We start from the raw sequence: 24432 nt of genomic DNA, 5'->3' as shown, positions 1-24432 counted from the left end.
TCCCTGAAATTCCCAATTATCCCAGAATTCCCAATTATCCCTGAATGAACAATTATCCCAGAATTCCCAATTATCCCTGAAATTCCCAATTATCCCAGAATTCCCATTATCCCAGAATTCCCATTATCCCTGGGATTCCCAATTATCCCAGAATTCCAGGTTATCCCAGAATTCCCATTATCCCAGAATTCCCATTACCCCAGAATTCCCAATTATCCCAGAATTCCAGATTATCCCAGAATTCCCATTATCCCAGAATTCCCAATTATCCCAGAATTCCCATTACCCCAGAATTCCCAATTATCCCAGAATTCCAGATTATCCCAGAATTCCCATTATCCCAGAATTCCCAATTATCCCAGAATTCCCATTATCCCAGAATTCCCCATTATCCCAGAATTCCCAATTATCCCTGGAATTTACAATTATCCCACAATTCCCATCAAACATTCCCGTTTTTCCAGCACCTTCCAGGATTGTTTTCCCTCCAATCCACGGATCCTGGGAGGAAAATCCTCAGGAATTTCATCCCAAACCTTCTGCAGCATCCCAGGGTGGAGCTGGGAAAGGAAAAGGGGAAAGGAAAATTAATTTTAATTTTTTTTCTGGGAAGAATTCCAGAGAATTCCAGAAAATTCCAGAGAATTCCTGGACTTTGCTCACCCCCTTGGATTTCCCTGGATTTTGGATTTTGCTGATCCCAGGTCACAGCAAACATTGGGATCTTTAATTAACACTTTAATTAACTTTGGGATCTTTAATTAAAATTGGGATCTTTAATTAAAATTGGGATCTTTAATTAAAATTGGGATCTTTAATTAAAATTAGGATCTTCAATCAACATTGGGATCTTTAACTTTGGGATCTTTAATTAACTTTGGGATCTTTAATCAACATTTGGATCTTTAATTAAAATTGGGATCTTTAATCAACTTTGGGATCTTTAATCCAGGCCCTCCTTGGCTCGCTGGGCCCAGCCAGATGGAGTTTAATTTAGTTTAATTTAATTTAATTTAATTTAATTTAATTAGGAGATTTTAATTACCCACAAGAGTAGGATTTACAATCCTGCAGGATTTACAAAGTGAGAGCCCCAAAATTCTGGATTTTACCAAAACCCCAAAGGATTTTCCCAAGAATTCCCCCAGGATTTGTGGGATTTGTTTTTCCCACCCCAAAATTCTGGATTTTACCAAAATCCCAAAGGATTTTTCCAGGAAAATCCAATCCCAGCATCCCATAAATGATTTTTTGGGGGGGGATTTTTGGGATCCCAGCACTGGGGCTGTCCCAGTTCTCCCAGTTTGCCCAGTTTGGAATCCTCACCTTTTCCTGCTGGGATAATTCCAGGGAGCTGCTCCTGGGAGAAGAAAGAAATAAATAAGTGAAATAAAAATAAAATAAAATAAAATAAAATAAAATAAAATAAAATAAAATAAAATAAAATAAAATAAAATAAAATAAAATAAAAAATAAAATAAAATAAAATATAAAATTTTAAAATTAAATAAAGAATAAAATAAAATAAATAAAATATAAAATAAAATAAATAAAATATAAAAATAAATAAAATAAAATAAAATAAAAATAATATAAGATAAAAAATAAATAAAATAAAATTAAAAAAATAAAAGAAAAAAAAAAAAATAAAATTTTAAAAACCCAGAGTTTAAAATAAAATAAAATAAAAAATAAAATAATAAAAAAAATAAAATAAAACAAAATAAAATAAAATAAAATCTCACCTGGCTTCCAGGAACCACGAGCAGAACCTGAGGAGGCTTAAAATCCAAATTTAACAAATAAATAACAACAAAGAGAAAATAAAAGGCCAGAGATACCACAAGGTACAAAATAGGAATTATTTATATTTTTTTGTTTTTTTTTTTCCAAAAGAAAAAAAAAATCCAACAAAAAGAGTTCCCAGCTATGGAAAGATCTCTGCTGTAAGAAGTGAGGAGATAGAAAGGGCCAGGTACAAAGAGTGAGAGCTGAAGTGAGATCTGAGATCTGAGATCTGCAATCCATCCTGGCCCAGCTTTGGCCTTGGGGCTCTCCAGACAAAATCCAGAGCCAGGGGAAGGAGCAGGACAAGAGCCCAGAACGTTCCATGGCCAGCAGCTGGAGCAGGACTGGCTCTGCTGGGGCTTAGGCCTGGCCTAAGAGCCCTGGGCCAGCAGCTGGAGCAGCACTGGCACTGCTGGGGCTTAGGCCTGGCCTAAGAGCCCTGGGCTCTGAGCTGGTTTCTCACCAGAGGGGCTTGGGTTGGTTTTGTTTTTGTGTGTTTGCAGTGGGGACAGGAGTGCTGAACCAGCCCAGCTCAGCCCAGCCAAACCCAGCTCAGCTTGGCCCAACTCAGCCCAGCTCAGCTCGGCTCAGCTCAGCTCAGCTTAGCTCAGCCCTGGGGCTCTGAGCTCGTTTCTCACCAGAGGGGCTTTGGGAGCTTTGGGATCCTGGGTTGGTTTTGTTTTTGTCTGTTTGCAGTGGGGACATGAGTGTTAAACCAGCTCAGCCCAGCTCAGCTTGGCCCAGCTCAGCCCAGCTAAACCCAGCCCAGCCCTTTGAGAACCACCCTTTTTAACCCAAGTTTTTTTGCCATCGATCCTCCTGGAGCTCCTCTCCGGGTGGGATTTTCTCCCTGCCCCCCAGACCCGAGCCAGGCTCAGTCCCAGCCCTGGGCCAGGCTCAGGCCCAGGCTCAGCCCCAGGGACAGGCTCAGGCTCAGGCTCAGCCCCCAGGGCAGGCTCAGCCCCCAGGCCAGGCTCAGGCTCGGGCTCAGCCCCCAGCCCCGGGACAGGCTCAGGCTCAGGCCTAGGCTCAGGCTCAGCCCCTAAGCCGGGCTCAGGCCGAGCCCCCGCGCCGGTCCCAGCTCAGGGGTGCAGGGGAACAACACAGACACAGGAACGGCGCAGCCCCGAGCCCACCCTCCCCCCTTTCCCCAAAGTTTCTCGGCGCTGTGGGACAGAGTCCGGAGTCCGGGCCCGAGCACAGGCCGGGCTGTCCGAGCAGAGTCCGGGCCCGAGCACAGGCCGGGCCCGAGCACAGGCCGGGCTGTCCGAGCACAGGCCGGGCTGTCCGAGCACAGGCCGGGCCCGAGCACAGGCTGGGCTGTCCAAGCAGAGTCCCGGCCCGAGCACAGGCCGGGCTGTCCGAGCAGAGTCCTGGCCCGAGCACAGGCCGAGCTGTCCGAGCACAGGCCGAGCTGTCCGAGCACAGGCCGGGCTGTCCGAGCACAGGCCGGGCTGTCCGAGCAGAGTCCGGGCCCGAGCACAGGCCGGGCTGTCCGAGCAGAGGCCGGGCTGTCCGAGCAGAGGCCGAGCTGTCCGAGCAGAGGCCGGGCTGTCCGAGCACAGGCCGGGCCCAAGCAGAGGCCGGGTTGTCCGAGCAGAGTCCTGGCCCGAGCACAGGCCGGGCTGTCCGAGCACAGGCCGGGCTGTCCGAGCAGAGTCCTGGCCCGAGCACAGGCCGGGCTGTCCGAGCAGAGTCCTGGCCCGAGCACAGGCCGGGCTGTCCGAGCACAGGCCGAGCTGTCCGAGCAGAGTCCTGGCCCGAGCACAGGCCGGGCTGTCCCCGCTGCTCTCAGGCGCAGCGCTAAGCTCGGCTCAGGGAGCAGTTTAGGATTGCTTGAGGCGCTTGCGGGGCGGGCCCAGGAAGGGACACTGTGCCGAGGCCAGCGAGCGGTACGCCTCGGCCACCAGGTGCGGGTGTGACACCACCATGGACTTCCAGCCTGAGGTCTCCAGAACGTCCGAGGCGTGGCTGGGGAGAGACAGCGGTCAGGGAATGGGAATGGGGATGGGAATGGGAACTGGGACTGGGAATGGGAACTGGGAATGGGGACTGGGAATGGGAATGGGAACTGGGAATGGGGACTGGGAATGGGAATGGGAATGGGAATGGGAACTGGGGGGACTGGGAATGGGAACTGGGAATGGGGAGAGACAGCGGTCAGGGACTGGGAACTGGGGGGACTGGGACAGGAAGTGGGAAACTGGGGGGACTGGGAATGGGAACTGGGAATGGGGACTGGGAATGGGGAGAGAGGGGTCAGGGACTGGGAATGGGGAGAGACAGCGGTCAGGGAATGGGAATGGGGACTGGGGGAACTGGGGAGACTGGGAACGGGGACTGGGGGGACTGGGAATGGGAACTGGGAATGGGGAGACAGGGGTCAGGGAATGGGAGGGGGAACTGGGAATGGGGACTGGGAATGGGAATGGGGAGAGACAGCAGTCAGGGAATGGGGAAACTGGGGGGACTGGGGGGACTGGGAATGGGGATGGGGAATGGGGTTAGGGGGAGAGAGGGGTCAAGCACTGGGAATGGGAACTGGGGGAACTGGGGGGACTGGGGAGACTGGGGGGACTGGGAATGGGGACTGGGGGGACTGGGAATGGGGACTGGGGAAACTGGGAATGGGGAGAGAGGGGTCAGGGAACTAGGAATGGGGACTGGGGGGACTGGGGGGATTGGGAATGGGAATGGGAATGGGAATGGGAATGGGGGACTGGAGGGACTGGGAATGGGGAGAGAGGGGTCAGGGACTGGGAGTGGGGACTGGGGGGATTGGGGGGACTGGGAATGGGGACTGGGAATGGGAACTGGGGGGACTGGGAATGGGGAGAGAGGGGTCAGGGACTGGGAACTGGGACTGGGGGGACTGGGAATGGGGAGAGCAGGGAATGGGGGGACTGGGAGAGGGAGTGGGGAAAGTGGGGGAACTGGGAGAACTGGGAGAACTGGGAATGGCAGGACTGGGAATGCGGACTAGGCAGTGGGGGGACTGGGAATGGGGACTGGGGGGACTGGGAGTGGGGACTGGGGGGACTGGGAGTGGGGACTGGGGTAACCAGAAACAAACTGGGATAAGGCACTGGGATAAGCAGGAACAAACTGGGATAATGGGGAACAAACTGGGATTAAGGAGTAGGATAACCAGGAAAAACCAGGATCAGGATCTGGGATAACAGGAACAAACTGGGATAAGGGACTGGGATAACAGGAACAGACTGGGATCCCAGGAGGATGCAGAGTCCTGCTCCCAGCCCAGGGATGCTTTAAATCAATATAAAAAGCACAGGAGGAGCTGCACCAGTGACACAAACCCTGCACAGCCCAGGCCTGGCAGGGATTTTCCATCTGCTGCTGCAGGCAGAGCTGCAATCAATCCCTCAGCATCAAATCAGGGAATGCTCTGGGCTGGAAGGAGCTCAGAGCTCCTCCTGCTGTCCCAGGAGGATCCAGGATCACAATTCCCTGATCCCAGAGCAGCTCCAGGCTGGAGAGCCCCAGGGACGAGGCTGAGCTGGGTTTGGGACAATTCTGAGCTGGGTTTGGGACAATTCTCAATCCTGAGCTGGGTTTGGGACAATCCTGAGCTGAGTTGGGACAATTCTGAGCTGGGGTTGGGACAATTCTGAGCTGGGGTTGGGACAATTCTGAGCTGGTTTGGGACAATTCTGAGCTGGGTTGGGACAATCCTGAGCTGGTTTGGGACAATTCTGAGCTGGTTTGGGACAATCCTGAGCTGGGTTTGGGACAATCCTGAGCTGAGTTGGGACAATTCTGAGTTTGGGACAATCCTGAGCTGGGTTGGGACAATTCTGAGCTGGGTTTGGGACAATTCTGAGCTGGTTTGGGACAATCCTGAGCTGGGTTGGGACAATTCTGAGCTGGGTTGGGACAATTCTGAGTTTGGGACAATTCTGAGCTGGGTTTGGGACAATCCTGAGCTGGGATTGGGACAATTCTGAGCTGAGTTGGGACAATTCTGAGCTGGGGTTGGGACAATTCTGAGCTGGGTTGGGACAATTCTCAATTCTGAGCTGGGTTGGGACAATTCTAAGCTGGGTTTGGACAATCCCAGGGTGGAATTGGGGATGATCCATAGGGCACAGGGAGGGAACTCAGCAAGGGCTGGGCTGGGAGCTCTGCTGAGCCCAGGGAATCTTCTGGAAGCTTGGGGTGGGGAAGAGCCTGGCCTTGGTTTGGGGTGAGCAGAGAAAGGGAAATGGAAAAGGGAAGGGAAAAGGGAATGGAAAAGGGAAGGGAAAATGGAAAAGGAAAAAGGGAAAGTGAAAAGGGGAAAGAGCAAAGGGAAAGGGAAAAGGGGAAAGGGGAGGGAAAAGGCAGAAGGGAAAAGGAAAAGGGGAAAGAAAAAAGGGAAGGGGAAAGGAAAATGGGAAAGTGAAAAGGGAAAGGGGGAAACAGAAGGGAAAATGGAAAAGGGGAAGGAAAAGGGAAAAGGAAAAGGGAAAATGGAAGGGAAAAGGGGAAAGGGAAGGGTGAATCCATCCTGGAGCAATTACTCACTAATTAATGAAGTCCACAGCCTGGGTTTTGAGCTGGTCTGCACTGTGCAGGTCAGCCAGGATCAGGATCTCAGCTGCGTTCTCCACGGAGAGGTTACTGCAGAGAGCATCCTCACACATCACCTTCAGCCTCTCCAGGGCATACTGAGGGGAAAAATGGAATTATCACAGCTGGAATCACAGCTGGATCCTCACACATCACCTTCAGCCTCTCCAGGGCATACTGAGGGGAAAAATGGAATTATCACAGCTGGAATCACAGCTGGAATCACCCTGCATCCTCACACATCACCTTCAGCCTCTCCAGGGCATACTGAGGGGAAAAACAGGGAATTATCACAGCTGGAATCACAGCTGGATCCTCACACATCACCTTCAGCCTCTCCAGGGCATACTGGGAGAAAAAATGGAATTATCACAGCTGGAATCACAGCTGGATCCTCACACATCACCTTCAGCCTCTCCAGGGCATACTGGGGGATAAAAAATGGAATTATCACAGCTGGAATCACAGCTGGATCCTCACACATCACCTTCAGCCTCTCCAGGGCATACTGAGGGGAAAAATGGAATTATCACAGCTGGAATCACAGCTGGAATCACCCTGCATCCTCACACATCACCTTCAGCCTCTCCAGGGCACACTGGGGATAAAAATGGAATTATCACAGCTGGAACCACAGCTGGATCCTCACACATCACCTTCAGCCTCTCCAGGGCATACTGGGAGAAAAAATGGAATTATCACAGCTGGAATCACAGCTGGATCCTCACACATCACCTTCAGCCTCTCCAGGGCATACTGGGGGATAAAAAATGGAATTATCACAGCTGGAATCACAGCTGGAATCACCCTGCATCCTCACACATCACCTTCAGCCTCTCCAGGGCATACTGGGGGGAAAAATGGAATTATCACAGCTGGAATCACAGCTGGAATCACAGCTGGAATCACCCTGCATCCTCACACATCACCTTCAGCCTCTCCAGGGCATACTGGGGGGAAAAATGGAATTATCACAGCTGGAATCACAGCTGGAATCACAGCTGGAATCACCCTGCATCCTCACACATCACCTTCAGCCTCTCCAGGGCATACTGAGGGGAAAAAATGGAATTATCACAGCTGGAATCACAGCTGGAATCACAGCTGGAATCACCCTGCATCCTCACACATCACCTTCAGCCTCTCCAGGGCATACTGGGGGGAAAAAATGGAATTATCACAGCAGGGAACACCTCAGGGGATGGGGATCTAAAGGCTCAGTGCCATTGATTGATTGATGGATTGATGGATGGATGGATTGATGGATTGATTGATGGATTGGTTTTAGATTCCCTGCTAGGACTGGATCTAAAGGCTCAGCCCTATTGATTGATTGATTGATGGACTGATTGACTGATTGATTGATTGGTTTTAGGCTCCCTGCTAGGGCTGGGTTTAAAGGCTCAGTCCCATTGATGGATTGATTGATGGATTGATTGGTTTTAGATTCCCTGATCTAAAGGCTCAGCCCCATTGATTGATGGATTGATTGATGGATGGTTGGATTGATTGATGGATTGATTGATTGGTTTTAGATTCCCTGATCTAAAAGCTCAGCCCCATTGATTGATTGATTGATGGACTTATTGATTGATTGGTTTTAGATTTCCTGATCTAAAGGCTCAGCCCCATTCATTGATGGATGGATTGATTGATTGGTTTTAGATTCCCTGCTAGGACAGGATCTAAAGGCTCAGCCCCATTGATTGATTGATTGATTGGGTTTAAAGGCTCAGCCCCATCGATTGATTGATGGATTGATTGATTGATTGGGTTTAAAGGCTCAGCCCCATTGATTGATGGATTGATGGACTGATGGATTGACTGATGGATTGATTGATTGATTGTTTGATTGGTTTAAAGGCTCAGCCCCATTGATTGATTGATTGATTGATTGGGTTTAAAGGCTCAGCCCCATTGATTGATGGATGGATGGATGGATTGATTGATTGATTGATTGACTGATTGATTGGTTTAAAGGCTCAGCCCCATTGATTGATGGATTGATTGATTGACTGGTTTAAAGGCTCAGCCCCATTGATTGATTGATTGGTTTAAAGGCTCAGCCCCATTGATTGATTGATTGATTGATTGGTTTAAAGGCTCAGCCCCATTGATTGATTGATTGATGGATTGATTGGTTTAAAGGCTCAGCCCCAGTGATTGATTGATGGATTGATTGATTGATTGATTGATTGATTGACTGACTGATTGATTGATGGATTGATTGATTGATTGATTTAAAGGCTCAGCCCCAGCTCCTGGCCCTGTCCCCAGCCCTGCCTGATCCTCCAGGGAATTTTCTCTGGCACACTGAGAGGCCAAACCAGATTTGTTTGCTGCTGAACCTCAATAAACACAGCAGCTCATGGGCCAGCCTGACTTTGGTGATTCCTGCCAGAGCACAAATAAATCTGCAGCTGAACATTCCTCCTCCTCCTCACTCCCATTTCTGCCTCAAAATCTCCTTTTTAATCACACCCAGAGTGGCCACTGAGGCTCCCAGCAGCAACATTTCAATTTTCTGCTGTTTAAATTCCAGCTCTGCCCTCTCCCTGCTGCTCTGGGAGCTCCTCAGGTTGGGTTTGCTCCATTTGGGGTTAATTAGAGCTCGTCCCTGAGGGCCAGCAGGGCTCTGGGGGAGCTGCTCCAGCCCCTGGGGTAAAGCTGGGGTGCTTGATGTGTTTTCCTGGAGGAGTTCTTCATTTCTGTGGTTTTTTTAATTCCTGCTTTTTTATTAATGTTTTTTTTTAATTCCTATTTTTTTATTCCTGTTTGGTTTGTTCATTTTTATAAAATTCCTTTGGGTTTTTTATTCCTGTTTTTTTTAATTCCTGCTTTTTTATTATTCCTACTTTTTTTATTCCTGTTTGGTTTTGTTTGGTTTTTTTATTCCTGCTTTTTTTATTCCTGTTTTAATTCCTGCTTTTTTATTGTTCCTATTTTTTTATTCTTGTTTGTTTCTTTTTAAATTCCTGGGGTTTTAATTCCTGTTTTTTTTTTTTTTAATTCCTGCTTTTTTATTGTTCCTATTTTTTTATTCCTGTTTGGTTTGTTCATTTTTTAAAAATTCCTGGGTTTTTAATTCCTGCTTTTTTATTGTTCCTATTTTTTTATTCCTGTTTGGTTTTTTTATTCCTGCTTTTTTTTATTCCTGTTCTTTTTATTCCTGCTTTTTTATTATTCCTATTTTCTTATTCCTGTTTGGTTTTGTTTGGGTTTTTTAATTCCTGGGGCTTTTATTCCTGTTTTTTTAATTCCTACTTTTTTATTGTTCCTATATTTTTATTCCTGTTTGGTTTTCTTTGGTTTTTTTTATTCCTGCTTTTTTTTATTCCTGTTTTTTATTATTCCTATTTTTTTATTCCTGTTTGATTTGGTTTTGGGTTTTTTTTAAATTCTTGGGTTTTTTTTATTATTCTCAGGGAATTCCACAGTGCCAGGGAATTCCAGGAGCTGTCCCAGGGAATTCCAGCAGCTTCCAGGGAATTCCAGAAGCTGTCCCAGAGAATTCCAGCACTCCCAGAGAATTCCAGAAGCTCCCAGGGAATTCCAGCACTCCCAGAGAATTCCAGAAGCTCCCAGAGAATTCCAGCACCCCCAGGGAATTCCAGAAGCTCCAGAGAATTCCAGCAGCTCCCGGGGAATTCCAGAAGCTCCAGAGAATTCCAGAAGCTCCCAGAGAATTCCAGAAGCTGTCCCAGGGAATTCCAGCACCCCCAGGGAATTCCAGGACCTGCAGTGCAGCAGGAACAGCAGCTCCATTTCCCACTCCAGGATCTGCAGAGCCCCAGGATTGTTTGTCCAGCCCCAGCAGAGCTCCTGGGATTTGGGAAAAACCAGCTGGAAAATCCTCCCTCTGTGATTCCTGCTCAGATCAGCCTGGGCAGCCTCTTCTGGGAGCTCCCAAAAATCCTTAAAATGGAGCAGCAGAGCAGAAAATTCCTGCAGGTTCAATGGGAAGCTCCAGCAAAAATGAGCAGCAAAAATGAGAGAAATCCCAGCTCCAGATGTGCTGGGGCAGTCCTGGTGCTCCAGCTGTGGGTCCAGGCTCCCCCAGCTCCCCAAAAATTCCCCCAGAATCCCCAGATTTACCTTGTCAGCAGCTGCCAGCAGGTCATCTGCCATCTTGTCCAGGTTGGGGGCCTTGCCAGTGTAGATGAAGCACATCATCTCCTTGAACACCTCGGGCTCCACATCATTGATCTCCACCCGGTTCTGCAGGGCCCAAAAAGGAGATTTGGGGGGGGTTTGGGGGGGCAGCCAGGGCTCCCCACAGCCCAAAAGGAGATTTGGGGGGTTGGGAGGGGCAGCCAGGGCTCCCCACAGCCCAAAAGGAGATTTGGGGGGTTGGGAGGGGCAGCCAGGGCTCCCACAGCCCAAAAAGGAGATTTGGGGGGTTTGGGGGGGCAGGGAATGGAAAAAGGAAAAATGAAAATGCAAAAAGGGAAAGGAAAAAGGGAAAGGAAAAAGGGAAAGGAAAGGAAAAAGGGAAAGGAAAGGAAAAAGGGAAAGGAAAGGAAAAAGGGAAAGGAAAGGAAAAAGGGAAATTAAAGGAAAAAGGGAAAGGGGAAAGGAAAGGAAAGGAAAGGAAAGGAAAGGAAAAGGAAATCGAGGGAAAGGAGGAGAGGAAAAAAGGGGGAAAAGGGAGAGGAAAAAGGATCCACCTGAGGGGATCCCCTGAGCAGGATCTGAACAGGATTCCCATAGCAGGATCCCTGAGCAGTTCCCCTCCCCCAGCCTCACCTTTTTGCTCTCCTCCATCTCGTGCTCGAACATGGCGCTGAACACGGGGGATCGCGCTGTGGGGACACAGGGGACAGAGCTGCCAGGATGGCTCTGGGCACAGCTCCAGCCCCCCAATTCCTGACCTCAAACCCCCCAGATCCCTCCAGTACCTGCCAGGATGGCTCTGTGGCTCCATTCCCTGACCCCAAACCCCACCCTGGTTCCCCAAGAACCCCCCAAGGATGGCTGTGTGTGTCCATCCCCCCATTCCCTGACCCCAAACCCCTCCCTGCCCCACCCAGGATGGCTCTGTGGCTCCATCCCCCCATTCCCTGAACCCCCAGGACCCCCCCAGTACCTGCCAGGATGGCTTTGTGTCCATCCCTGACCCCAAACCCTCCCCCTGTCCCCCCCAGTACCTGCCAGGATGGCTTTGTGTGTCCATCCCCCCATTCCCTGACCCCCTAGGACCCCCCAGTACCTGCCAGGATGGCTTTGTGTGTCCATCTCCCCATTCCCTGACCCCAAACCCTCCCCAGTACCCGCCAGGATGGCTCTGTGTCCATCCCTGACCCCCCAGTATCTGCCAGGATGGCTCTGTGTCCATCCCTGACCCCCCAGTACCTGCCAGGACGGCTCTGTGTCCATCCCTGACCCCCCAGTACCTGCCAGGACGGCTCTGTGCCCATCCCTGTCCCCCCAGTACCTGCCAGGATGGCTTTGTGGCCCTTGAACTCCTGGCCAGCCACGCAGAGGCAGCAGTCGGTGAAGCGCGAGTTCTCCCAGAGCCCGCCCAGCTCGTCGGCCAGGCGGCACTCGGGCACCTTCACCATGTTCATGGTGTTCTGCCCTGAGATGTTCACTGAGTCCTGCACCACGCTCACCTGGGGACAGCCACGCTCAGGGAGGGCTCCTGGGGTGCTCACACAGCCCGGGGTACCCACAGAGCCCCAAATTCAGGCACAGGGAGTTCCAAATTCCACACTTTTAAAGGATTATTTGGGGAGATTCCTGCACCACCCCAAACCCCAAACTCCAAATTCCAAATCTCAGCAGGTTTCCCTGCCAGCCCCACACAGTTTTGCTCCAGCCCAGGGCACCCACAGACCCTGGGGTGCTCACACAGGGCAGAGCACCCCAGGCAGAGCCCTCAATTCAGACACAGGGAGTTCCAAATTCCCCACTTTTAAAGGATTCATTGGGGAGGTCCCAGCACCACCCCAAATCCCAGCAGATTTCCCTCCCAGCCCCACACAGCTCAGAACACCCACACATCCCAGGCAAGGCAGAGCCCCAAATTCAGGCACAGGGAGTTCCAAATTCTCCACTTTTAGAGGATTCATTGGGGAAATCTTTGCACCACCCCAAATCCCAAATCCCAAAATGTTTCCATCTCAGCCCCACACAGCCCTGAGCACCCACACAGCCCAGACATGGCAGAGCCCTCAATTCAGACACAGGGGGTTCCAAATTCCCCACTTTTAAAGGATTTTTTTGGGAAATCCTTGGACCACCCCAAATCCCAACCTTCAAATTCCAAATTCCAAACCCCAGTAGGTTTCCCTCTCAGCCCCACACAGCCCAGGCAAGGCAGAGCCCTCAATTCAGGCACAGGGAGTTCCAAATTCCCCACTTTTAAAGGATTTTTGAGGAGATCCCAGCACCACCCCAAACCCCAAATCCCAAAATGTTTCCTTTTCAGCCCCACACAGCCCAGGGTACCCACAGACCCCAGGCAAGGCAGAGCCCTCGATTCAGGCACAGGGGGTTCAAAATCCCCCACTTTTAGAGGATTCTTTGAGGAAATCCTTGCACCACCCCAAACTCCAAACCCCAAACCCCAAACCCCAGCAGTTCCCCTCCCAGCCCCACACTCCACGAGCAGGTTTCTCCAGGAGGTTTCTCCAGGAGGTTTTTCCAGGATTTTTGCTCTTTGCTGATTTTTTCCAGCCACCACACCTGACCCAGTTTCTGCTCCCTGATCAATAATGCAGCAGGCAGCACAGCAGGGTGGGGATCCCCAGGGCCCAGCCCCGACCCCACAGGGCAGGGTGGGACCCCACAGTGCCCTGGGCTTCTCCTGACAGGAGTTAACATCCCAAATCACAATTAAACCCCACTCCAGGGGAGTTAAATATCCTTTAAATATCCTAAAACACAATTAAACCCCACTGCAGAGGAGTTAAATATCCTAAATCACAATCAAATCCAAGGAAATCAAGGAAAAAGCAAAGGGAAAAGGAGAAAGGATAAAGCAAAGAAAGGAAAAATGAAAATGCAAAAAGGAAATGAAAGGAAAAAGGGAAAGGAAAGAGGGAAAGGAAAGGAAAGGAAAGGAAAGGAAAGGAAAGGAAAGGAAAGGAAAGGAAAGGAAAGGAAAGGAAAGGAAAGGAAAGGAAAGGAAAGGAAAGGAAAGGAAAGGAAAGGAAAGGAAAGGAAAGGAAAGGAAAGGAAAGGAAAGGAAAGGAAAGGAAAGGAAAGGAAAGGAAAGGAAAGGAAAGGAAAGGAAAGGAAAGGAAAGGAAAGAAATCAAATGAAAGGAAAAATGAAAAAGCAAAGAAAAAAGGAAAAAGCAAAGGAAAAAGCAAAGGAAAAAGGAAAAATCAAATGATAGGAAAAAGGAAAAAGCAAAGGAAAAAGGAAAAGGGAAAAAGCAAAGGAAAAAGCAAAGAAAATAAAAGGAGAAAGGAAAAAGGAAAAATCAAAGGAAAGGAAAAAGGAAAAATCAAAGGAAAGGAAAAAGGAAAAAGGAAAAAGGCAAATCAAAGGGCAGGGGATGCAGCCCTGGTGCCACAGAGGACAGGATTTGTTTGTGCCATGCCAGGCTCTCCTCTCTCCTCCCATTTTGTGCTCCCTCCATTCCATGCCCAGGAATTTGTGCTGCTGATCAAACAGCCTGGAGATGTTTGTTCATTTAAACATGTGCATGATGATGGTGGCTAAAAGCTGAAATGAACCCACCCCAAAAACAAAACAACCCCCCCCAAAAAAATCCCAGCTGTCAAAGGACTTTGAAGCCCTTCTTTTATTCCTGAAAGGAAACACAGCCAGAGAAAAGACTCCCAGAAATAAAAAAAAAGAAAAAAGAAAAAAACAGTGAAGGAGATGCAAGGAGAGAACAACTTGTTCTGCTCTCTTCTGGAAAAAAAAAAATAAAAAAAAAAAAGAGAAAAAAGGAGTTCCAGGAAGAGGTTTGCAGTTAAAAAGATAAAAATTATCAAACCTGCCCAAATCCCATTTCCAGTCCAGGGGACACCAAAAATTATCCCAGACCTGCCCAAATCCCACCAGGGACAACCAAAGCACTGAGAAATGATCCCAGACCTGCCCAAATCCCATCTCCATCCCAGGGATTCCAGGGAACACCAGGAATGATCCCAACCCTGCCCAATCCCATCTCCATCCCAGGGAACACCAGGAATGATCCCAGACCTGCCCAATCCCATCTCCATCCCAGGGATTCCAGGGAACACCAGGAATGATCCCAGACCTGCCCAAATTCCACCAGGGACAACCAAAGCACTGAAAAATTATCTCAGACCTGCCCAAATCCCATTTCCATTCCAGGGAACACCAGGAATGATCCCAGACCTGCCCAATCCCATCTCCATCCCAGGGATTCCAGGGAACACCAAAAATGATCCCAACCCTGCCCAATCCCATCTCCATCCCAGGGAACACCAGGAATGATCCCAGACCTGCCCAAATCCCATTTCCATCCCAGGGAACACCAGGAATGATCCCAGACCTGCCCAAATCCCATCTCCATCCCAGGGAACACCAGGAATAATCCCAGACCTGCCCAAATCCCATCTCCCTTCCAGGGATTCCAGGGAACACCAGGAATGATCCCAACTCTGCCCAATCCCATCTCCCTTCCAGGGAACACCAGGAATGATCCCAGACCTGCCCAATCCCATCTCCCTTCCAGGGAACACCAAGCAGGAAGCAGAGGGAGGGAACAGGGAGGGAAAAGGCCCAGCCAGGGCAGGGTCAGGACATCCAGCAGTGAGTGTGAGCCCCTGAGAGCTGAGTGAGGGGAGGGCAGGACCTGCCAGGACCTGCCTGGGGCTGCTGGAGCTCCTTGGGGCTGCCAGGACTTTCCTGGGGCTGCCAGGACCTGCCCAGGGCTCTCTGGGGCTGCAGGACTTGCCCAGGGCTGCCAGGACCTGCCTTGGGCTCCCAGAGCTCCCTGAGGCTGCCAGGACCTGTCTGGGGCTGCCAGGACCTGCCTGGGCCTCCCTGGAGCTCCTTGGGGCTGCCAGGACCTGCCTGGGGCTCCCTGGGGCTGCAGGACTTGCCTGGGGCTGGCTGCAGGACTGGACTTGCCCAGGACTTGCCCAGATCTGGCTGCAGGACTTGCCCAGGGCTGGCAGGACTTGCCTGGGGCTCTCTGGAGCTGCCAGGACCTGCCTGGGGCTCCCTGAGGCTGCCAGGACCTGCCTGGGCCTGCCAGGACCTTCCTGGGGCTGCTGGAGCTCCTGGGGGCTGCCAGGACCTGCCTGGGGCTGAAAGGACCTGCCTGGGACTCCCTGGAGCTCCTTGGGGCTGCCTGGAGCTGCAGGACTTGCCCAGGGCCCTCTGGGGCTGCAGGACTTGCCCAGGGCTGCCAGGACCTGCCTGGGGCTCACTGGGGCTGCCAGGACCTTCCAGGGGTTCTCTGGGGCTGCCAGGACTTGCCCAGGGCTGGTTGGAGCTGCCAGGACTTGCCCAGGGCTGCCAGAACTTGCTCAGGACTGGACTGACTTGCCCAGGGCTCTCTGGAGCTGCCAGGACTTGCCCAGGGCTGACAGCAGGGCTGGACTGGCTTGCCCAGGGCTGACAGGACTTGCCCAGGGCTGGACTGACTTGCCCAGGGCTGACAGGACTTGCCCAGGGCTGGACTGACTTGCCCAGGGCTGACAGGACTTGCCCAGGGCTGGACTGACTTGCCCAGGGCTGGACTGACTTGCCCAGGGCTGGACTGACTTGCCCAGGGCTGGACTGACTTGCCCAGGGCTGGCTGCAGGACTTGCCCAGGGCTGGACTGACTTGCCCAGGGCTGGACTGGCTTGCCCAGGGCTGGACTGACTTGCCCAGGGCTGGCAGGACTTGCCCAGGGCTGGACTGACTTGCCCAGGGCTGGCCTGGCTTGCCCAGGGCTGGCTGCAGGGCTGGACTGACTTGCCCAGGGCTGGACTGACTTGCCCAGGGCTCTCTGGAGCTGACAGGACTTGCTCAGGGCTGGCCTGGCTTGCCCAGGGCTGCAGGACTTGCCCAGGGCTCTCTGGAGCTGACAGGACTTGCCCAGGGCTGGACTGACTTGCCCAGGGCTGCAGGACTTGCCCAGGGCTCTCTGGAGCTGACAGGACTTGCCCAGGGCTGGCTGCAGGGCTGGACTGACTTGCCCAGGGCTGGACTGGCTTGCCCAGGGCTGGCTGCAGGGCTGACTTGCCCAGGGCTGGCAGCAGGACTCACCTCACAGAACAGGGTCAGTTTGTCATCTGGCAGGAGCCCGTTGGCCTCATCCAGCAGGAAATCTCTCCTGATGAACTTCTTGAATCCCCAGTCCTTGCCTTGCACGAAGCGATAGGCGCGCTGGCTCTCTGTGGGATAGGCCTGGCTTAACCCACAACCCCCAAAGCCTGGCTTAACCTAGCCCAGGGCACAAAGCCTGGCTTAATCCAGCCCAGGCCCAGCAACCCCCAAAGCCTGGCTTAACCCAGCAACACCCAAAGCCTGGCTTAACCCAGCCCAGGGCCCAGCAACCCCCCAAAGCCTGGCTTAACCCAGCCCAGGGCACAAAGCCTGGCCTACATCAGCCCAGCAGGGGCTTTCACCCACCCACAGGGGTCTCACCCACCCACGGGGGTCTCACCCACCCCAGGAGGGGTTTAACTCACCCCAGGAGGGGTTTCACCCACCCCAGGAGGGGTTTAACTCACACCAGGAGGGGTTTAACTCACCCCAGGAGGGGTTTTATTCACACAAAGAGGGGTTTAACTCACCCCAGGAAAGGTTTCCCCCACCCCAGGAAGGGTTTTCACTCACCCCAGAGAGGTTTAACTCATCCCAGAAAGGTTTCCCCCACCCCAGGAAGGATTTCTCCCTCCCCAGAAGTGTTTCACTCACACAAAGAGGGGTCTCACCCAGCCCAGAAGGATTTCTGTCCCCTCTCAGGGGTCTCACCCAGCCCAGAAGGATTTCTGTCCCCTCTCAGGGGTCTCACCCAGCCCAGAAGGATTTCTGTCCCCTCTCAGGGGTCTCACCCAGCCCAGAAGGATTTCTGTCCCCTCTCAGGGGTCTCACTCACCCATGGCCTTGGTCTCCTCCCCCTTGGCGTTGAGGATGGAGAATTTGAACTTGGCCCTGACCTCGCTCTTGGGGCAGCTGACGAGCAGCAGGTACAGGGACAGGTAATCCTTGCTCTCCTCATCCAGCCCCTTGGGGTTCACTCTTAAACACCTGCAGGGACAGGGACAGGGGGATTGTCACACCTGCAAGGGACAGGGACAGGGACAGGGACAGGGACAGGTACAGGGACAGGGACAGGGACAGGTAATCCTTGCTCTCCTCATCCAGCCCCTTGGGGTTCACTCTTAAACACCTGCAGGGACAGGGACAGAAATGGGACAGGGACAGGGACAGGTAATCCTTGCTCTCCTCATCCAGGCCTTTGGGGTTCACTCTTAAACACCTGCAGGGGAGGGACAGGGGGATTGTCACACCTGCAGGGGACAGGGACAGGGACAGGGACAGGGACAGGTAATCCTTGCTCTCCTCATCCAGGCCTTTGGGGTTCACTCTTAAACACCTGCAGGGACAGGGACAGGGGGACTGTCACACCTGCAGGTACAGGGACAGGGACAGGACAGGGACAGGGACATTGGGGTTCACTCTTAAACACCTGCAGGGGAGGGACAGAAATGGGACTGTCACACCTGCAGGGGGACAGGGATTTCCAAGTGGGATTTCCACATTTCCACATAGGCAGGGTCAGAGATGGGATTTCCATGTGGGATTCCCTCAGGGCAGGATCAGGGATTTCCATGTGGGATTTCCATGTGGGATTCCCACAGGACAGGGTTACAGATGGGATTTCCATGTGGGATTCCCTCAGGACAGGGTCAGAGATGGGATTTCCATGTGGGATTTCCATGTGGGATTCCCTCAGGTCAGAGATAGGATTTCCATGTGGGATTTCCATGTGGGATTTCCATGTGGGATTCCCAAAGGACAGGGTCAGGGCAGGGATTTCCATGAGGGATTTCCATGTGGGATTCCCACAGGACAGGGCAGGGTCAGGGATTTCCATATGGGATTCCCACAGGTCAGAGATGGGATTTCCAAGTGGGATTTCCATGTGGGATTTCCATGTGGGATCTCCATGTGGGATTCCCACAGGACAGGGTCAGAGATGGGATTTCCATGTGGGATTTCCATGTGGGATTTCCATTTGGGATTCCCTCAGGGCAGGGTTACAGATGGGATTTCCATGTGTGATTTCCATGTGGGATTTCCATGTAGGATTTCCATGTGGGGTTTCCATGTGGGATTCCCACAGGACAGGGTCAGGGCAGGGATTTCCATGAGGGATTTCCATGTGGGATTCCCACAGGACAGGGTTACAGATGGGATTTCCATTTGGGATTCCCACATTTCCACAGCCAAGCAGGGCTGGTGACACCTCCTCAGCCCCAGGGGAGCACAGGGGGTGAAAGGAGCACAGCTGGGGAACAGCTGCACCCTCACACTGAAAAAACCACCCAGGAATTCTGGGCAACCCCAAAAAAATCCCCAGGGAGAAGGGCTGGGATGGCTGAGACACCAATCCTCACAAAAAGAAAATGAAATAAATAAAACTGAAGGAATGGGTTGGAGGAAGTGCAACAATTGCAGAGAAAAAATTCCACAGGAGGCAACTGCAAGGAACAAGGGATTTCTGGAAGGTTGGTTGTTCTTTAAAAAAAAATAAGAACAAGCAGGGTTAAAAGGAAAAACTCCTCCTGTGTGAAGAAAAGGCAGGAAGAGGCTCCTCCACGACCTGAGAGGCAGCAGGAACAAAAAGCACCAGGATAATGAACAGCTCCCACAGGCAGGGAGCAAACCTCAGAGCCAGATGTGGCAGGGAGGGCACAGAGGTGACAGAGGTGACAGCAGCAAAGGAGAGCAGAGCCCAAGGACAGAGCTCTGCCTGTGCCCACAGCTCCAGCTCATCCTGGGCTGTGTGTGGGGAATTCTGAACTGCTCAGCACGGGGAGAACAGCCCAGGGGTGCCCCAAATCCCACCCCAATTCCCACCCCAAAGCTGAACCCCTATCCCTGGATGTTCCCATGGGTTCCTGTGTCCCACAACCCCCAAATCCCACCCCAAAGCTGAACCCCTGTCTCTGCTCTCCCCAGATCCCAAATCCCAGATCCCTCCCTGTCCCTGCTGACCCCAAATCCCACCCCAAAGGTGAACCCCTGTCTCTGCTCTCCCCAGATCCCAACACTGTTCCTGCTCTCCCCAAATCTCTCCCCAGATCCCAAATCCCTGTCCCTGCTCTCCCCAGATCCCTCCCCAAATCCCAAATCCCACCCCAAATCCCAGATCCCAGCCTGTCCCTGCTCTCCCCAGATCCCAGCCCACATCCCAGATCCCTCCTTGTCCCTGCTCTCCCCCGATCCCAAATCCCAGATCCCAAATCCCAGATTCCTCCCCTCCCTGCTCTCCCTAGATTCCAAATCCCAGATCACATCCCCTGTCCCTGCTCTCCCCAGATCCCAAACCCCAGATCCCAGCCTGTCCCCGCTCTCCCCAAATCCCAAACCCCAGATCCCTCCCTGTCCCTGCTCTCCCCAGATCCCAGATCCCAAATCCCAATCCATCCCTGTCCCTGCTCTCCCCAGACCCCAAATCCCAGCCCAGATCCCAAATTCCAGATCCCAGATCCCAGCCTGTCCCCGCTCTCCCCAGATCCCAGATCCCAAATCCCAGATCCCAAATTCCAGATCCCAGATCCCAAATCCCAGATCCCAAATCCCATCTCCCATCCCAGCCCCTCCCTGCTCTCCCCAAATCCCAGACCCCAGATCCCAAATCCCAAATCCCAGATCCCATCTCCCAGATCCCAAATCCCAGATCCCAGATCCCAAATCCCAAATCCCAAATCCCATCTCCCATCCCAGCCCCTCCCCTCTCACCACTTGAGTTTGTCGTTGGCCCCCGAGGAGAAGGTCGAGCTCTTGATCACCTCCCCCATCTCCTCCCGGCAGAAGCTGAAGTTGTTGATGGTCCACATGTAGGAGAACTTCACCACCTTGATCTGGGGGACACGGGGGAGGAAAGGGTGAGTAAGGGCTGAGTAAGGGCTGAGTAACGGCCGAGTAACAGCTGAGTAACGGCTGAGTAACTGCACTGTGTGACTGCTGAGTAACTGCTGAGTAACTGCTGAGTGTGACTGCTGAGTGTAAGTGCTGTGTGTAACTACAGTGTGTAACTCTCTGTGTAACTGCAGTGTGTAAGTGCTGTAAGTGCAGTGTGTAACTACAGCGTAACCGCTGTGTGTGACCTGTGTGTAACTGCTCTCTGTGTAAGCCCAGAGTAGGTTACTCACTGACCTGTGTGTAACCCCAGAGCAGGTTACTCACTGACCTGTGTGTAACTGCTCTCTGTGTAACCCTGGAGTAAGTTACTCACTGACCTGTGTGTAACTGCTCTCTGTGTAACTCCAGGGCTCAGCTGACCTGTGTGTAAGCCCAGAGTAAGTTACTCACTGACCTGTGTGTAACTGCTCTGTGTAACCCCAGAGTAAGTTACTCACTGACCTGTGTGTAACCCCAGAGTAGGTTACTCACTGACCTGTGTGTAGCACCAGAGTAGGTTACTCACTGACCTGTGTGTAACCCCAGAGTAAGTTACTCACTGACCTGTGTGTAACCCCAGAGTAAGTTACTCACTGACCTGTGTGTAACCCCAGAGTAAGTTACTCACTGACCTGTGTGTAGCCCAGAGTAGGTTACTCACTGACCTGTGTGTAAGCCCAGAGTAGGTTACTCACTGACCTGTGTGTAACCCCGGAGTAGGTTACTCACTGACCTGTGTGTAACCCCAGAGTAAGTTACTCACTGACCTGTGTGTAACCCTGGAGTAAGTTACTCACTGACCTGTGTGTAACCCTGGAGTAAGTTACTCACTGACCTGTGTGTAGCACCAGCTCTCGGCCACCGGCCCGCTGGACATCTCGGCCGGAGGGGGGGGACTCGGCACCCGGGACATCGCCAGCTTGGGGCAGGGCAGGGGCACGGGGCACGGGGCACGAACGGCTCAGCTGCACCTGGGGGGAAGAGGAACCATGAGAAACCATCAGAAACCAGCAACAGCCATCAGAAACCAGCAACAGCCTGCAGGGAACAGCTCAGCTGCACCTGGGGAGAGCAGAGACCGTCAGAAACCAGAAACAGCCAACAACAACCAGCAATAACCAGCAACAGCCTGCAACAACCATCAGGGAACGGCTCAGCTGCACCTGCGGGGGGAGAGCAGAGACCGTCAGAAACCAGAAACAACCAACAACAGCCATCAGAAACCAGTAACAACCATCAGAAACCAGCAACAACCAACAACAACCATCAGGGAACGGCTCAGCTGCACCTGGAGGGGGAGAGGAACCATCAGAAACCATCAACAACCATCAGAAACCAGCAACAACCAACAACAACCATCCACAACCTGCAAGGAATGAGCTCATCTGCACCTGGGGGGACAAAAACCATCAGAACCAACAACAACCATCAACACACAGCAGGGAACAGGCTCAGCTGCACCTGGGGGGAGACCAGAAACCATCAGAAACCATCAACAACCTATAGGGAACAAGCTCAAGAGAGAGAGAAACCATCAGAACCAAAACAACCATCAACAGGCAGCAGGGAACGGGCTCAGCTGCACCTGGGGGGAGACCAGAAACCATCAGAGCCAACAACAACCAGCACAGAAACGGAGACAGAAACCATCACAATGAGGACAAACCAAACCAGCTGCAGGGTTAAATTCCTGAGTGCCCTGCACACACCCCCAGGGTGCTGCTCCATGGAAAGGCTCCAGGGCAGCCCCAGGGCTGGGCTGGGGCCTGAACTGAGGGGCTGGGACAGGGAACACCAGGCTGAGCCTGAACTGAGGGGCTGGGACAGGGAACACCAGGCTGAGCCTGAACTGAGGGGCTGGGACAGGGAACAGCCCAGGCTGAGCCTGAACTGAGGGGCTGGGACAGGAACAGCCCAGGCTGAGCCTGAACTGAGGGGCTGGGACAGGGAACAGCCCAGGCTGAGCCTGAACTGAGGGGCTGGGACAGGGAACAGCCCAGGCTGAGCCTGAACTGAGGGGTTGGGACAGGGAACACCAGGCTGAGCCTGAACTGAGGGGCTGGGACAGGGAACACCAGGCTGAGCCTGAACTGAGGGGCTGGGACAGGGAACACCAGGCTGAGCCTGAACTGAGGGGCTGGGACAGGGGAGAGCCCAGGCTGAGCCTGAACTGAGGGGCTGGGACAGGGAACAGCCCAGGCTGAGCCTGAACTGAGGGGCTGGGACAGGGAACAGCCCAGGCTGAGCCTGAACTGAGGGGCTGGGACAGGGAACAGCCCAGGCTGAGCCTGAACTGAGGGGCTGGGACAGGGAACAGCCCAGGATGGAACCAGAACTGAGGGGCTGGGACAGGGAACAGCCCAGGCTGAGCCTGAACTGAGGGGCTGGGACAGGGAACAGCCCAGGATGGAACCAGAACTGAGGGGCTGGCACAGGGAACAGCCCAGGCTGAGCCTGAACTGAGGGGCTGGGACAGGGAACACCAGGCTGAGCCTGCACTGAGGGGCTGGGACAGGGAACACCAGGCTGAGCCTGAACTGAGGGTCTGAGCCTGCACTGAGGGTCTGAGCCTGCACTGAGGATGTGGCACAGGGAACAGCCCAGGCTGAGCCTGAACTGAGGGTCTGAGCTGAGCCTGCACTGAGGGTCTGGCACAGAGAACAGCCCAGGCTGAGCCTGAACTGAGGGTCTGAGCCTGCACCGAGGGTCTGGCACAGGAGCAGCCCAGGGTGGAACCAGCACTGAGGGTCTGGCACAGGAACAGGCCAGGCTGAGCCTGCACTGAGGGTCTGAGCTGTGCCTGCACTGAGGGTCTGAGCTGTGCCTGCACTGAGGGTCTGAGCTGAGCCTGCACTGAGGCTCTGGCACAGGGAACAGCCCAGGCTGAGCCTGAACTGAGGGTCTGAGCTGAGCCTGAACCGAGGGTCTGGCACAGGAACAGCCAGGCTGAGCCTTCTGCTCGTGGCTTTGTGTCCTGCAGCACCTCCCACAGCGGGCAGAGCAGGCAGGGATTTGGGGACTGGCCACCTGTCTGCATGCTGAGCTGCAAGATGCTCAGGGATGGAAAGGCTGCAGCAGGAGGAGGGGGGAAATGAAGCATGAGAGCAGGCTGAGAAATGGGATTTTGTTGTTGAAATCGCAGTGATTTCAGTGGTTTGGGTTTTAGTTTGCACCTCTTTACTCCTTGCCACACAAGGGGTTGTGAGCTGTGAAAATGCAGCTTTTATTTGAGTTATATATAAAAAAAACCAACAAAATAAGTTTGGAATGCACTGAAACAGCATCTCCTGGCTGGGAGTGAGTTAAAACCAGAGCAATTCTCACCCCATCCACCAGCACTTCCCGATGTTGGATCCGAACAGGAAATGTCCCCTTGTCACCCTGGGAGTGCCCAGACCTCACCTGGCACAGGAGTTCCACACAGAGACCAGAAATCACAGAGGTTTACCCCAAAATCACAGAGTTCTACCCCAAAAATCACAGAGTTCTACCCCAAAATCACAGAGTTCTACCTCAAAAATCACAGAGTTCTACCCCAGAAATCACAGAGTTCTACCCCAAAAATCACAGAGTTTTACCCCAAAATCACAGAGTTCTACCCCAAAAATCACAGAGGTTTACCCCAGAAATCACAGAGTTTTACTCCAAAAATTACAGAGTTCTACTCCAAAAATCACCGAGTTCTACCCCAAAAATCACAGAGTTTTACTTCAAAAATTACAGAGTTTTACCCCAAAAATCATAGAGGTTTACTCCAAAAATCTTCTCAGGATAAAGGAACTCACTCCTAGGAAAGGCAGGAAAATTCCTGGGGAGTTTTCTTCCAGATTTACTCAGGGAAAGGAAAAGGGGGAAAGGAAAAGGGAAATAAAGGGGGGAAAAAAGAGGGAAAAAGGGGGAAAAAAGGGGAAAAAACGGGGAAAAAAGGGGGAAAAAGGTAGGGAATGAAAGGGCAGAGCTGTGGGGATGGGCCAGGGAGTGACCCCACGGAGCTGACCCAAAATTAATTAATGCAATTAA

At 52.5% G+C, this 24432-nt stretch overlaps 2 protein-coding genes across 2 annotated transcripts; one reads left to right on the top strand and one right to left on the bottom strand.

The window, feature by feature from the left end:
* The first annotated feature begins 1929 nt into the window (after nt 1-1929).
* LOC117006247 (myosin light chain kinase 2, skeletal/cardiac muscle-like) lies at nt 1930-3595 on the top strand. Its single transcript, XM_042779912.1, has 3 exons — nt 1930-1946; nt 2846-3065; nt 3140-3595. The coding sequence occupies exons 1-3, from the start codon at nt 1930-1932 to the stop codon at nt 3593-3595; spliced, it is 693 nt and encodes a 230-aa protein (XP_042635846.1).
* Nucleotides 3404-21354, bottom strand: LOC117006686 (speckle type BTB/POZ protein). Its single transcript, XM_033079242.2, has 9 exons — nt 21248-21354; nt 20251-20372; nt 17378-17529; nt 16543-16670; nt 11792-11969; nt 11104-11159; nt 10453-10575; nt 6313-6455; nt 3404-3759 (listed from the first exon to the last, which is right to left on the bottom strand). Exons 1-9 carry the CDS (start codon nt 21323-21325, stop codon nt 3615-3617), a joined length of 1125 nt encoding a protein of 374 aa, XP_032935133.1. The 5' UTR covers nt 21326-21354; the 3' UTR covers nt 3404-3614.
* Nucleotides 21355-24432: the final 3078 nt, after the last annotated feature.

This window comes from Catharus ustulatus, chromosome 23, assembly GCF_009819885.2.
Source record: "Catharus ustulatus isolate bCatUst1 chromosome 23, bCatUst1.pri.v2, whole genome shotgun sequence".
NCBI lineage: Eukaryota > Metazoa > Chordata > Aves > Passeriformes > Turdidae > Catharus > Catharus ustulatus.
Note: the sequence above shows the minus strand (reverse complement) of the source record. Positions and strands in the feature narration are given on the sequence as shown.

Coding starts and splice junctions, on each gene's coding strand:
- LOC117006247 (XM_042779912.1), top strand. Junction 3,066..3,139: donor GCCGGGCTGTCCGAGCACAG/GCCGGGCTGTCC, acceptor GCCCGAGCACAG/GCCGGGCTGTCCGAGCAGAG.
- LOC117006686 (XM_033079242.2), bottom strand. CDS start 21,325: ATGTCCCGGGTGCCGAGTCCCCCCCCTCCGGCCGAGATGTCCAGCGGG. Junction 17,530..20,250: donor GCCAACGACAAACTCAAGTG/GTGAGAGGGGAG, acceptor CTGTCCCTGCAG/GTGTTTAAGAGTGAACCCCA. Junction 6,456..10,452: donor TGCTGGCAGCTGCTGACAAG/GTAAATCTGGGG, acceptor TTTTCCCCTCAG/TATGCCCTGGAGAGGCTGAA.